This window comes from Triturus cristatus, chromosome 9 (assembly GCF_964204655.1).
Source record: "Triturus cristatus chromosome 9, aTriCri1.1, whole genome shotgun sequence".
NCBI lineage: Eukaryota > Metazoa > Chordata > Amphibia > Caudata > Salamandridae > Triturus > Triturus cristatus.
The window spans coordinates 582120418-582136057 of record NC_140592.1 but is presented as its reverse complement, the minus strand read 5'-3'; the positions used below and the strand labels follow the sequence as shown (position 1 = coordinate 582136057).

The 15640-nt window shown below is 43.7% G+C and overlaps 1 protein-coding gene across 7 annotated transcripts in view; it reads right to left on the bottom strand.

The window, feature by feature from the left end:
- The window catches only part of DMPK (DM1 protein kinase), an 817401-nt gene that overhangs the window by 190220 nt on the left and 611541 nt on the right, over positions 1-15640 (bottom strand). For all 7 annotated transcript variants that reach the window (XR_014968671.1, XM_085625612.1, XM_085625617.1 and 4 more), the window contains exon 9: positions 9161-9240. Coding sequence is in view for 6 of the 7 variants with exons in the window: in XM_085625612.1 (XP_085481738.1) it covers positions 9161-9240 (80 nt within the window). In the remaining variant the exon portion in view is untranslated. The remainder of the gene's footprint in view (positions 1-9160; positions 9241-15640) is intronic.

The following is a 15640-nucleotide window of genomic DNA, read 5'->3' as shown; positions in this document are numbered from 1 at the left end:
CTAACTGCTATGCATCTGCTGCTGGGCGATAGAGCGGTTTAAATCACAGAAACAAAGAGCCCTCACGCCTCAGCTCCTGAAAAACGAGGCCTGCCATCAGCTGTGCTGAGCCGCTCTATTTACCTCCTCATATGTCTTCCTTGTCCAGTCCTTACTGCATGAGCAGTACTTTGCTCCCACAGATATTGTTTACCTTAATCAGCCAGAAAATAATCCAATATGGCCTCCCCTTTCCCAGCATGCCATATAACAGGAAGCCCCACCTGACCACATCCTGCTTTGTTTTCTTGTTACCAGAATTGATGCCTAACACCTGCAAGAAAGGTGAGAGTGTTCTACACATTTCTTTAAAAATGTGTCATTTGAATGCTATTAATGTTGTGCTTTGTTTTCACTTAAACCTGATATAGCAGATTTATTTGTGTAGGGAGTCCTACGAAGTGCTGGGCATTCGAGACTCACATGTGGGGAGGTGGACATGCTGGGTGGTCCTTTTTTGATGAAAGTGGCACTCGGCAAGCCGCATGCTCGCATTTTTCAATTCCCCCTTGATGATTGGGTGCGAGATGCTGCATGTGCATGGGGGGCATTGTCATTATTTAAGATGGCCAACTCACATCTTCTTGTGAATTTTGCAGCGAGATTTGGCAGTGTTTCTTGGCAGTTTAAGGAAGTTCAGCCGGAGAGCTTGATACAAAAATAATGGAACACGAGGTGAATAATGCTGAAGGTGAAGGGCAGCAGGCTGGAGGCCTCCTAGGCCCTGCCATCTATGGAATTGCTGCAATCTATGATTACTGCAGCAGGGGAGGCTGCCATAAGGGTCAGAGAGGCTGATCAGGTGCTTTGTAAGGTGATTCGCATGGACCCTGATCCCTTGCCAGATAATGAGGATGAAGATGTCAAAGGAAGATTTCTGCAGGGCACAGACTTGATGGAGGTACTGGCTCACATAAGGGATAATTTGGGGTTTTTGATTCCTGTGTTTGCGCCTTCTGAACAGGATTTTCTAGCACATTATCAGCACACTGAGCCTGAATACCTTCCTTTGCACAGCTCTGTTAGAAGGATGTTGAATGGAAGAATTTGGAGCGCCAATCCTTTCCTTGCTTTCTACTGACACAGTATCCTTCGGAGGGTTTTTCGGAGGAATTTACCTCAAATGTTAAGGTCGGCAACCTTATGGCAGGTCTTTCTACTGAGGGGTCATTTGTCTCAGAGGATGCCCTTCCCTCTGACCCTGTTGAAAAAAAGATCAAGACTGACATTCAGGGGAAGAGCTCTGGCATCAGAAAATGTGGCTGACGTTGGTAGCAGAGGTTGCCAAGAAAAATATAGCGTGGGCCCGGGGCAAGGCAGCTCCTCTGAAAATAGAAGACAGGGAATCAGGCCCATGCTGGGCTGGCCTGCATGCACCCTAGGGCACAGAGGCACAAGAGGGCCCGGTAGGGCAGCCTTTGTTTCCTGTCCGCCAGGGTTTTCATGGAGGAGGAACCACCATGAAAACCATTGCGGAGATGAAACTCCTAATATGCCTCGTGGGACTGAGAGGGTCCTGACAAGCAGATTGATGCCTCCTGACCACCGCTGTGGTGGAGCAATGGCGGTCTGACTGTCGAATTATAATAGGGCAGTCGGGAGACCATTGCTGCCCCGCCCCCACGAGTCTGACGGTCCATGGATCACCAGACTTGTAATTTGCCCCTTAGCGTTGTAAATAAGGTTCAGTGGGTGTTACGTGTATGACTTGTTGAACCAAAATGTGCCTTCTTGGGTACTGGTTCCAGCAGTAAGACCTGGACGAGGAAGTCATACGAGGCGGTAATGCCTGGTTACCTACCGGTAAATTTCATTACTCCGAGTACAGGTCGACCTTGTCTCAGTCCTGAATTCCCATACCCCTCAGTCCCATCCAATATTTTGGTTCTTATGGGCTTGGATATGTCAGGATGTGGTTAGGTGGGGTATCCTTTTAAATGGCATGCTGGGATAGGGGAGGCCATATTGGGTGTATTTTCTGGCTGGCTATGGTAATCAATATCTGTGGGAGCAGAGGACTGCTCATGCAGTAAGGACTGAGACAAGGTAGACTTGTACGCAAAGTAATTAAGTTTACCTGTAAGTTACCGGGCATTCTTACGGACATGTGAATGTGAACTCCAGCGGATCCCTGGATAGAGCTAAAACAACCCTTGGCAAAGGCACTGTTCATGCAGTGGCCGGAAGGGAGATAAGTTGGTCAGTCAGACACTGATCGATTTCTGAACAATTCATGTATAAAAACATTAGGGTAATCCAAGTCAGACATTTAGTTTCTGTTTATATTTCGCTTTTACGTAATCTTATACCAAAATACCAGTTGGGTGGCACACTAAAGAGAACACAGAAGTATCCCAGCCTTTATTTTAATAGGCCACACCCCTTTTTAGAGCTCCCCCTAATCCAATTTTTGCATCCCACATAAAATCATATTAAAAGTGTAGCACCCCTGCTGAGAGGTGCTGTAATTACATTTTTTTTTTTTTTTTTTTTTTTTTTTTTAAAAACCTTTATTTGTGCAGAGTAAAAGAACAAATACGGGCCTACAACCATCAGGCCGGCCACAATACGGTTGAGCACAGAGGCAAACAATACATTCCCTGTGCGGCAAGGTCAAGATTAGCAACGATTCAGGATTCATACACTGGAGGGATCCTTGACACCGGGGGAAGGAGAAGTGAAGGTTAATTTTAAGGTTTTCAAAAAAAAAAATTTTTTTATCGAGAATAAAGTCAGTAAAGGATAGAAACAAGGAGATTCGAGTCCGCAAGTCGGCTTCATACACTGGAGAGCAGCAGCATCATTAAAACAGCCATAGAAAATCTCATACAGTAAGGCGATGCAATTAGATAACAGGATCATCACAGTAGTAAATACGCACCCCCTAAAAGCCGCCCCCACTCAATCCACCCCACACCCGGACCCCGAATCGAAACAAGTATAGCGCAGAAACATGAAAGAAAGAGGCCCATAGAACTAAGAAGAAACAGTAAATTACCCCCCCACCCTACACCAATGCGGAGGCTATGGCCTACCCCCCCCCAGCATAGTGCCTGTCGCCCAATGAACCCGAAATATAGACGAGAGAGAAAGTAGGAATAGAGTAAAGAAACTAAGAGAAGAAAGAAGAAAGGAGGCGGGGAGGAGCCCACGTATCCTCAGGAGTGCCCGACACCACCGGCCAACCAAGCCTCCACACACTGAAGCCCCACTACACCCGAAGGCGGTCGTGGGAAGATAGCATGTAACACCACGGAAATGAAGGCAGACAGATCGCGACGAGTGCGCACAACATAAGTAGACAATTCCAGTCCCAGTCCAGCCCGGCCGTGAAGCCATGATGATAGAAAGTAATCTAGCCCTGGCCCGATCGCGGGCGTACGATTAGACCCGCCCCCTCTTGAATGCCCCCCATCCCGAACAGACAAAGACAATATGGCCACTTGGGAGAAGATGGAGAAGTAGAGTCACAAAATGGCCGCCGATCATCTATGGAGGTCCCCTTGCACACCATATAAAATCCAGACCTGGCTTGTAAAGTACATGAGTTCCACATAAAAGGAGTCATAGGCCACCGTGAACGGTTCCTCGAGGTCGCCAGGTGTAGTTCAGCTGGAAACTCCTGCGGGCACGGTGAGGCAGGCAACAACAAAGCAGGCAGCAATGACCGGGGAAACAAAGTATCTGCCATTGAGCAGGAGAGCGATTGATCCCGAGCGCCGGGAAAGCCAAATGCAGACACCAGTGTAGCACCGTTATACCCAGTCGTTGCTTCCCCGCAGGAGGGCCACAGCACTGGCAGACTCACGTCTTGTTGATCACAAACGGGGCGCTCACGGCCCGCAGCAGACAGTGTAGAGTCGAACCGCTCACTCAGCGTTTGCAAGCCGACACACAATTGCAGACGAAAGTCCCGCAGGGCAGCCAGAACGGAGCCGTATGTCAGCGGAGGCTGCGTCCCCCCAACGGCAGCAATCCGGGACGGCACTGGGGAGCTGGAGTCTGGTAGAGGGAGGGCGAAGCGGGCAGCGGGCGAGACCGGAGCATCACCCCCCAGCAGCGAGCAGGCAATCAGCGCCATGTTTTACCGTTGAACGGTACCGTGGCCAGGGGGGGGGGGATCGTGACAAGGAGGCAATTCCCAACAGGTCTGCGCCGCAACAGGTGAAAGCCAGCAGTCTCTTCCCCTCCCTCGGGCGCTCTTTGCAGCCGACTAGACCATAGAAGAAGGGGGTCTGCAGCCTTCCACAGCGTGGTCCACAGAGCGGGGTAGGAGACCCGCCACACCGGGGCTTACCCTCTGGCTCCAGCCCGTCAGATGCAGGGTACAGGAGGTGTCCGGGCGTCTCTCTCCCGGCTCTTCTGGCGACCGTACGTGGCGTGAGGCGGGATCGGGACCTCGGGCTCAGATTTGCACCAGCGGGTCCGGTGACTGCGACGCTTCCAGGGGGCCGGCCGAGGCCACAGTAGAGCAAGGGTCCAGGGCGGGGAACAAAGGCACCAAAAACTCCGGCATCCGGGCGGGCTAAGACTTCGGGAAAGCGGCGGCGCAGTCAGCGCGTCGTCGCACGCGTTGCACCTCGAAAATCGGCAAGGATAGGAATCAGGATGATAGTCCGAGGCCAAGGGCCGACGGAGCCGGGCGCTCAAGCGACTGCTCCGGTCGCCATCTTGGCTCCCCCCCCCCTGTAATTCCATTTTTAATGTACAGAGCTCCTGCAGGGACATGCCGGTGCTCGTGTTAAACGTACAGAGCCCCTAATGAAAAGTGTCTGTACTCATGTTTAAAGTGCAAAGCCCCCGCTGAGAAGTGCCAGAACTCATGTTTAAAGTACAGAGCCCCTGAGGCTGCGGATAGAATCGCGGTGCCCTCGGAGGGCACTGCCTGAGGACAGGGGCCACAGCTTGCTATCATTTGGTAATTTATTTTAAAAAATGTGTTTTAACACATGGTGTTTGTTATACTTGGCACAGCTGATGCTACTACTTTTTTATTGTATGGAATAGCACAAGTGCTTGTGTTCAAAACTGATTGTAGATGAAGCTTGACGAAAAAGTGCACTTTCCCAAGTCTTGTAATTTGAATGGAGCCTTAGATAAATACGTGCTTGCTACACAAATGTTTTCTATAGATACATTAAAATAAGACATGGTTTTCAGTAATTATACCACATTAAGGGGCCAATCCGGGTCAGAAAGCTCTCTGACCGAGCTGAATCCGGAGTGTTTTCCGACCTAGCCGGAGTCCTTGTATGCTGCCGGACTCGGTTCAGTCAGACTCCCATAGAAGTCAATGGGAGCCGGTCGTATGATGCGTACATGTGCTCCCATTGACTGAATGGGTACGTCTCGCACAAGGCCGCCCCCTATAGTGGGTACGCGTCGGTGCCATCCGCACCGTACATGCCTGTATTGGGGGGACCCTTGGGTTTCCCCCTGTGTCCGAGTCCGAGTCCGACGCGGACCCCCAAAGGCAACTTCCCTGATGTTTTGCGAGCCGGACACTCCGGCTCGCACCGGCTGTCCGACGCGTGCATCGTACTGGCTCGGTCGTAAATCACATCCATTAGACGCCACGGTTAATTAACGGCCCAGACGTACGGAGCAGTTCGGTCCCGGTAACGACTCGGTCGGTGAATTTCACGTAGCTCGCATCGTACTTGCTCGCTCGTACAGCTGTATGAGTCGGGCGGAATACACGCGTACGGCTCGTAGTTTTTCCGGCCGGATCGCGTTCGGTGCCCTTCCGACCCGGATCGGAATTGGCCCCTAAGAGGTTCAGTGGATATGTTAAGTAAATATTGACATCTCATTGTCACATTAGTTTTCGTGAATTGGTGGTCATTCCACATCAAATAATTCATCCTGCTACTTATGTTTTCAAGTAATCATTTTGTTTTAATATACAAGGTTTCAAAGCAAACTTAAGTTAAAGATTGCAATAACAAGAGTACTGTGCAAACATAACATTAGAAAACAGAAGATGTTGCCTTGAAGGCGGATAGGTGCGGCAACCCAGTCTGCTAACCAAGGCATGGGGGTGATTAAGATCGACAGATTCAGAGTAAGACCTACATGTTTGATAGGAGAACTCATAAGGGGAGAATGGGGGAGAAAGGTCTGTCAATTTTGGGAAAGGCAGCCTCGAGACCAAATTGTATGAGTGGAGAACATTAGTTTTAGAGCAGTTAGGCTAGAGTGATCGGAAATGGACAGATCCAGACAGTCATGGTCACAGTGTACTGAACTTGTCAGTATATTTAAATGTGGTGTTCTAGGTAGCATAATACATTTTATTGTTTTGACAATCACAATTGTAGTTTCTAGCATGTGGTTTTCTTTGTTTTTTTAACAGCGCATAAACACTGCATTTCTTCATGGTGCCATGTTTTAGCATGCCTCGCTTGCAGCACTTAGTGGCTTGACTAATGTAGTTGTACACCAAACTTCATCCTCATTTGGGCTGTTAATTCCTCCAGACAGGGACCTTAAGTCACAGGCTTAAGTATTGAGCAGCTTCAATTGTTAAATCTTGCAATATGCGCAATTGATAGACCTGCTGCTCCTGTGATGTCACTTCCTGTGATGATATGCGCCATGATGTCATGCACCGTGATGTCACTTTCTGTGCTACTACCTAACTTGGAGAGTCCCCCCTCTTCTTTTTGTAGGACTTGTGCCCGGATTGCAACTCAGCTTATTGACCATTCCGACTGACGACTGACGAAATTAGGTAGGAATGAAAAAGGTGAGGGGAGAGGAGGGGCAAGATCACGCCATTGCAGTGCTGGGATTTATTTTATTCGATTGAACATGGAGCAGTTTGTTCTACTGGGTTGAGTTTTTATTCAAGCATAAGTTAGAAGTTTCAAAGAGACAGACATTTTTGTTTTCTGTAAAGGCTGATGAGAATGTAATATATTTCTAAAGATCCCTCTTTTTAACACCATGAAGCCATTCAGGCAACTGCACACTTATGAAAACATAATAATAATATAAAAAGCAGGGTTTCAAATGCGCACATTTTGTAAATGCTCACAAATTTGAAGGAGTAGGGCTAAAAAAGGTCTTCAAGCCATGTACGAAGTGGAGTTATCTACATTTGGGATAAATAGGTGACTGCACACTGAGACATGGTTTGTGAGTTATATGCCAGATTTTGCATTGATTTGATTATTCCCTAATGAAAAGTTCTTCCCAAATCGAAATGCACTGGGGAGTTTTTTAAGGAAAAATATCTCTGTACAAGAGATAAACTGGTTTAAGATTAAGAACTTGATACAAATAAATATGAATTGCAGGAATTATAAGAGTGTGGTTGAACATTTTTTCATAAAGTGAAAAGTAATTGAATGGTGCCCAAATGGGCAATTTGTGGTGCTCAGCTTACAATACCGCATTTGAGTGTGGCGTGTGACTGAAGATAAATTAGAGTGGTACAGGTCCTTACGGGTCCATCGCATGCACTATGCTTGCCTGATGATGAACTGGCATGAGAACAACTCAGCTGCAAAAATTTGGTCTAAGCCTGAATCACTATTTCTGTTAGGTTGACTGATTCCCTTTGTGGTCTAGTGTGTGACATACCCACTTACCAGCCTGTAACATAACACCACAGTGGGCATAAACGATTTGGGTAACCCCGCCCCATATGAGACTTGGCAAAGGAATCGTCATGGCTATTCACCCTGTTCCTACTCAACAAATGTATGATCAGCCATCATTCAGAAAAGCTGGAATGTACCTCTGGAATAAATGGACTTGAGTCTCCCTTTGGAGGGGTGGTTGCACAGATCTTAGAAAGGGATATGGTAAGGTCCTTCAGAGATAGGTGGCCAAGACTTGGAATATTAGGAAATAATTGCATACCAATAATGCCTAACTCAAGACTCCTACTGGTTGGTGGCTTGCCGGTGAGGAACTGGGGGCATATTAATGGGCCCAATTCACAAAGGTAGCTCACACTTTTGAGTAAGATTATACTTGAGATCAAGTTTACTACTTTTTTGCCTTTTGTAGTAACTGACAGTTTTGTAGTAAGTCCAGCACTACAAAAGGCCATCAAATTGTACTCCCTCCCACAGAAAATTAGAAAGGTAGGCACTTACTACAAAAGTGTAAATAACTATAAGTGTAGGTTACTACAAAAGTGCAGTTTGTGAATACCAAAAAGCAGTAAACTTACTTAAAAGGGTAAGTTACTCTAAAGTACAGTTTGTTAATAGCACTTTGTATTAAGTTTTGTAGTACTAATGTAGTGCTACAAAAAATACTGCATCAGGCCCTCAGTGGCTAACTATGCATGTGAAAAAAGGGTCTGTGGGAGAGTCAGACACACTTTTGGTTGCCCTAACACGTCACTGACATTTCCCCTCTAATACCGGTCTTTGCAAGGCCCTATCCTGTCAGAGGTCTGATATGTGACTGACTCAGCCTTACACCTACCGACATTTCACATGCACTGACTGATCAGTTCATCTTTCAGTTTGGTTATTGGCTGGTCTCTCGCAGAACCTAATACAAATTTGGAAAACCTCTCCTTTCATAAAGCTTTGAGGCCGTATCATGATGGTCTTCAGGCGTAGCACAGAGCCGAACATATGTTTCATGTGCGTGTGGTGTATAAAGTGAATTCATTTAATCCAATATTTCTCTCAGTTAGTGCTATATTTTCAGACAACACACCTCAAAAACAGAATGAGGCAACCCTTGTCTACTTTCTTCGAGTTGTACTCTCTCAAATTAACCACTGAAAGAAATATAGGGGTAACTAAATTCAAGTTACTCTCTACATGCGCATAAAAGAGGCGCTTTGCTCTGTGCGGTGTCAGACAAAAGCGTCATGATATAGCCCTTACTGCAAGGTGTAATCTTGTAGGCTCTTTCATAGATTCTCTGTTCTGCCGGTGTTTGGGAGTGTCAAGATACTATTCCAACAAAAAGACACATTAGAAAGGAGCAAAGCAAGTTTCTGTAGAACTAGGATCTCAGCGTTCTAGGTTCCGGTCAAGCCCACTTCTAGAAAATTGACAGTAAGGTTCATGATATCGGCCAAAAAAATACTTGACACCTGCTGACCGAATTTCCACAATACGTGATAAAAGTGCTGTTTTCAACGTACCTGACCCTAGTGTAAGAGTATCCCACAAAAGGAAGATGGACGCCCAAAGGAGAGCTGTCGATGACGTCTGACAGAGTTTCCTGAAGCAGAAAAGGAAAATGACCATTAAGACATATATCTTGTACCATCAACATGCAGTAAGAATGTATTCTTAAATTAGGGCCTTGGTTTTCTAAGTGCTTTTAGGGGCATCACTCCCACATCAATTACTACAAGGATCCATCACACACATCCTCTCATCTGCTATCTGGTCCTCCTTCCCCACTGTATCCTTTCAAATAAACCAGTCTGTTCGGGCTTGGATTCGTATTAGTCTCAAGGTACAATATGTGAACTATGTAGGACCACCGTGGCACTTCACATGGCAGTGGTATTCGAATTATAATGCACACTGACTGCTGCCAGGTAATTTACCTTTGTTCACATAACTACCTTCATAAATACTGTGAAGTCATTCATTACCTTATGTACAATTACTCCTTCTTTGTTTTTATTTTAGTAATATCATTAGACCCATTGGTATCTATCATGGCATGTTTATCTTCCCAAAATTAAAAATTAAGCTTGTTTCAAAACTGTGAATCGCCATTAACTTTGCTCTTCCACCGTAGAAAGACAATAAAACTGAAACATGAGCATGAGAATTCGAAAGAAAACTACACTATCAAGGACACTGGATTAAATGTGGATTGCCTGTGCTATTTTTGATGATTCTTTACAGTTTATATAGCGCCAAACCAACAAAATATAGCTCCATCAAAAGATAACTCCAAACAAATTTAAACTTCAAAAATTCCATGTGGCACCACTATGGCTTAAATATCACATCAAAATAGAAAGAAAACCCTTAATGTGAGAATGTTTTACCCAAACAAATGTCAGTCCAGTTGGGGACCTCTTTGAAGAGAAACTACTGCCGTCATCTTCTCTACTTCAATGTAAACACAATCTAAGAAATATGCACATTTATGTTTTACTTACATTGAAATTAGCCATATGCAAATTCCCTTACAAGAATATTCAACCTCATCTATTTCAGGTATTAGCCTCCATTACTAAAAGGGGCCGCGCCGCTTTAATAATATGAGAATGCATTAGTGATAATAAATCTCTCCCAGTGACGAAAATTAAATTGGACTGTATAGCCGCCCTCGAGTTAGAAATTAGATGTCATAGTACATTTAACTCATCTTACAAATCTAAAATCTACAAACTAATCTCACACCCAATTAATATAATAAATCACAGATCCCCTAAGTACCTTACACAAAAGTTTAAATAGGGTTTGAGTCTGACAAGTTTTTGGAACTGCCCCTAAAGTCGGTGCTACACTACTACATATGATGCTCAAATATGGGTATGTTAACCTCTAGTGGATAAGGTTGAAGAAGAGCTGAACCATTTCTTCTATTGAAAAATGGTGATTCAATCAAGATTGAAGAGTTTGTCATCTAATTAAACCCTTATGAAGGACTATCCATGAATGACAACGAATTTCTATATCTTTTCCGGCACTGGCTTCCATACCACATAAGTGTAAAAAGATTGATGAACAATCACATCACTCTTGGTGGACTTCAACCACCGATGTAATTTTAATGTACTCAACACCTCTACGTTTTATAAAGTGGTTAAAAGGAAGCTTTGGGATAGATTGGATTTATCTCTTCAAAAAGAGAAGTCCTCCTAAATTACTTTACAGAAATATTCACCATACAATCTTCCAGAATAATGCTCATATCCTTTATTGTTCAAGAACGCACTGCTGTCTAATTCTTCCTACTCTACTTCACCTCGCAGCATCTCTTTCTCTTCCTACAATTATCTCTTCCTCTCTACTCTCTTGCTCCGTCCTGTTCCTATATCGGGGGGCTCACTTCTTAATTCGATAAGTAATCTTTTACCGTGTCTGTAGAGGTGTATAACAGACATTTGCACATGACAATGGGTTGTGCCGATAAAAAAATAACCAGAGTATTATAGTAGAACGAGTTTGCCTCCATAAGGACTAAGAAAATGTATTCAATTTGCGACTACCACCATTTTTGTAACAATTCTCTATATATTTTCTGTAACGTGTATTATGATTTGTCCTATTGTATAATGGAAAAAGGTCTATGAACACATTTTACATTAAATAGCACAGAATAGCATGGAATCTGCTCTTACCCACATTGTTGATGATGTTCTACGATTGCTGAACCTAAATGATTCAGGCCTTTTGATCCTCTTTGACCTATAGTCAGCTTTTGATACGGTCAAACATGATATATGGGAGCATGGGATGGAGCCTATCAGAGACTGTGCTTAACTGGTTTTCCTCATTCCTACACGTTAGAGCACAAAGACTCAAGGTGAATCTGGCTCATTCCAAACCAGCACCGCTCACTCTGGGGGTAGCACAGGGGTCCACGCTATCGCCCACCCTCTTCAACTTGTTCATGTAGCCTCAAACAGAAATCCGGAAATTGTCCAACATCCATTATCACATGTTTGCTGATGACATGTAACTGTAGCTGAAAGTATCCTCCCTGAGGACATCAGGTCCCTCAACTCAATTCTTCAGGAAATGCAAAGTTGGCTGACTTGTAATCATATGAAATTAAACACTCTCAAAACAGAATTTCTCCTTATCGCACCAGCCAAACACTTTTCAGACATTGAAGAATGGATTTGTCAACTAACTGCACTCCAAACATCGATTCCGTGAGCTCTCTGGGAATAATGCCAGATAAGCATTTGAACATGCAAAAGCACATTAGTACCCTCACCAAAGGAGCGAACTTTCAACTGAGAGTCCTAAGGAAAATAAAACCGTTCCTACCCCACACAACTTCAAGATTGCCGTGCAAGCCATAGTGATCTCTAAACTGGATTATGGCAGCGCAACCCTCTGTGGCCTTCCTAGTTCAAAGACGGCTCCACTCAGGACCTCTCTCAACTCTGCTGCAAGGCTCATTACACGCTCAAAACGCTATCATCACATCACGCCTGAGTTGAAATCACTAAAATAACTCCTGTATGAGGCAAGGATACATCTCGAAATTGCATGCATGACCCACAAAGCTCTACACTTCAACACCCCAGTATATCTTGTGCAAAAACTTGAGCTCTCTGGGGGTTCTAGATCCTATAGGGGCTCTAACATTTTACTGCTCAAGCCTCCAAAATTCCATAAAAAGAAAACCTACAAAACGAGCATTCTCTGGTATTGCACCAAGAATTTGGAATTCCTTGCTACCTGAAATAAGACTTAATAATTCCACTGCTTCCTTCAAAAGGGAAGTTAAAGAGATTCTGATGAAGAAATTTCTGGGCTAGATCCCAGTCACCATAGGACGCTCTTGTTTACACTTGTTCTTTATCGATCTAATATGTTTGCTATGATCTGTTATGTTCATTACTTGTTCTGCTTGTGATATGATCTCCACTGCTTGACCGTCTTAACTGCCAATATGTAAAGAACTCTGATACCCACAGGTGGTCTTGTTCATTCTATTTAAAACATTTAATATTAATATATGAAATAAATATTAACACTACACACATACCTACTTAAAGATAAACCTGTGTGGTCACAACTTTCAATCCATTTAAAATAAAAACACGTTGTATGCATAAGTCAGTAAATCATCTGATAGATGATGGATTGTCCAGCACTCTTCTAATTATGTGACGAGCTAGGAACTGTATAATCCCAATGGGCCTTGTTATAAAACTAAAGCACTATCAGAATTCACCTTCTATAACCTTGGGGTACCCAAGGGGTATTCTCTCACACATTCTATTTAATATCCAGGCTTGACTGGAAACTAATTTCACACCTGACAAATGTTTATTCCAGTCCCATTATTCAATTCAGGCTATATTGGCTTAGTTGTCTTATAACAGCCCAACCTTTTAGATAGCCTGAAGCTGGAAGTACAAGAGGAAATGCTAATGAGGCAGAACGGCCAGTATGGCTGTGTGAACATCTATGCCAACCCACTGTAGTGTGACTGATCACTTCAGGTCAAGTGACATAGACTCCTGCTTGAAGCAATGCAATGTAGCAATAATGCTCACTTTAGCATATGCAATCTTGTACGAATATCAGCTTCAGAGAAGGCTACGCAGGACTGTCAGTTTCAAGCCAATTGATATAGCTGGAATGCCAACTTGAGGGCACGAGACATAGTGGAAATGTCCACTTCATTGCATATGAAACAGCAAGAATGTTTGTCCGGGTTGGAGTCTGTCAAATGTCTATAATGCCCACTCTTGGGCATACAGGATAGCTTAAATGCCTGTCTCATGGCATGTGACACTGCTTGAATGTCCATGTCTTATACATGGAATTTCCACTTCAGGTTGGTTACCTAGCTGGAATATCTGATTCATGATACGTGATATAGCTGGAAAGTACACTTCAGGACATGTTTTGTCCACTTCAGGATACGCGACATAGCAAAAACATCCACTCTTGGGCTTATTTCCAGGCTTTGTGAATTTCTACAGTGCATGTCAAAATGTGTGACTGGAGTGCCTTCGGTGCATCACGATATAAAGTTGTAAGATCTGCTTCTGGACACATAAAAGTTAGACGCTTTCCTTCATGAGACAGTTTGAATGTAGCCAATCAATGGCCTTTATTCAGGGAATGCTATTCATGGTGAAAAAGAGAGGGTGTGCCATGTATGGAAACAGCAATGTAAATGCAAATTCTTCTATTAGGAAGCTGTAATATCACAACATTGTGTGAACCCCTGGTAACAGAACATACTTACCTCACTGGAGCAGAGAGATTACAGGGTGGAAATCCATTGACTATGAGGGACTTGTACCTATGGCGTTTAATGAACAGTGATGTCCATTGCTTCGGTACACAAATTAAAATAATAAATGAGCACCTCTATCAGGCAGCATCAAGTAAAGAAATACAAATGTTTGATATGGCACCTGTGCAGTAAGATTGGTTTTCAGCAAGGTCATCCTCAGTCTTCAATTTAGACTACATGATACAGATTGCTTCCGGCATCAAGCTCCTCAAAACATGGAATACTCATAAAAATGCATATATCAGGGATAAAATCTTTTGTTGACCAAGTTAGACCTGGAAAGATCATCAGGTAAGGCCAAGGGTCTCACACTAAATCCTTGTGCCACCTCTGAAGGACTGACTACCCATGTTTCTATGGAGAAATATTCTGTGATGTTGTGAAGCTGGACCAAAGTATCTTACAGACTAACCTTAAGCTAAGAAGTTCAAACAGCTCTGTAAATGGGAAAGCATGAATGGATATTGGGTATTTAGCTTGAAATGTTATCTTTAGGGAGAAGAACTGAGGTCCCGCTCCAACCAGTAACTATGGTTTATCCAAACAAGACTTGTGGACGGCATGCGCCCAGAGGGAGGATATTGTCAAACATGCTTTAATCCAATGGGTATCAATCAGGCCATGACATACCTTCAACTGACTCACAGTATACTTAAGTCTTCTCAAAGTCATATTTCTTTAATTGAACCAACCATGTTATACCTGTACTGTGAGAAGCTTGAGGCCACAGTCCCAAGAGAAATCGCTAACATTGGTGAGACTTTCAATCCAATCTTGCACTCTTGTGTAGATCTCTGTCTTGCAACAGATCTCAGCATGACCCTTCCGAATTGACTCCTAAGCAAGACTTTGCCAGCCTTTTCTGAATCTCCAATTCTCACATATAAAATAATTCAATTGTTTCTGGGACGCTACATGTGGCACCAGGTCATTTTTAAGCAATGTACAGTGTAAATGTGTTGAAGGACCTTCCTAACCAACAGTTTATTAGTTTGAGTAATCTGGACAAATCAAAAAATGCAAAAAAAAAGGAACATATAATAAGAATAAACAAAAAATTAATCTACGAAAAGTTAAAAACTTGCAAACGTATTGACTATCAACAGCTCTGTTCTTGGGCACAAGACCTATATCAGGAGAGGATGTAGCCTTACGACTAGAGCAGTCGACCTCGTAGCTGGGGAACTGGGTTCGAGTCTCGGCATTAGGCTCAACATCCTGTGATTCTGGGCAAATCATTTAATCTCCCTGTGCCTAACAAAAATGAATGTGTTCATCTGTATTGAAACTGGTGCTCAAGTAAAGCGCTCTGATACCCGATTTCTCGGGTCTAGTTCGCGCTATATAAAACTCTACAAAATAAAAAAAATATCATAAACACCAAGCAGAGTACAAAAATGTACACAGCTCAAAACAATAAAACCATCAGTGTCTAATTTAAAAATCCTCAATGCGGTACAATGTAGGCTGATTGGAACAATCCATTTCCTTCTATGATGATGGTAAACAAGAGGAACATGTAACAGGTCTGGGGTTAGCTGAAGGCCACTTAAAGAAAATCTGTTAATCAGTAGCATTCCTAATCTGAATTTCAGGTAGACATTTTTTGCTTTCGGAGGCACAATATCATCCTTAAAGGACCCGAACTTTAAAACATTTTGAA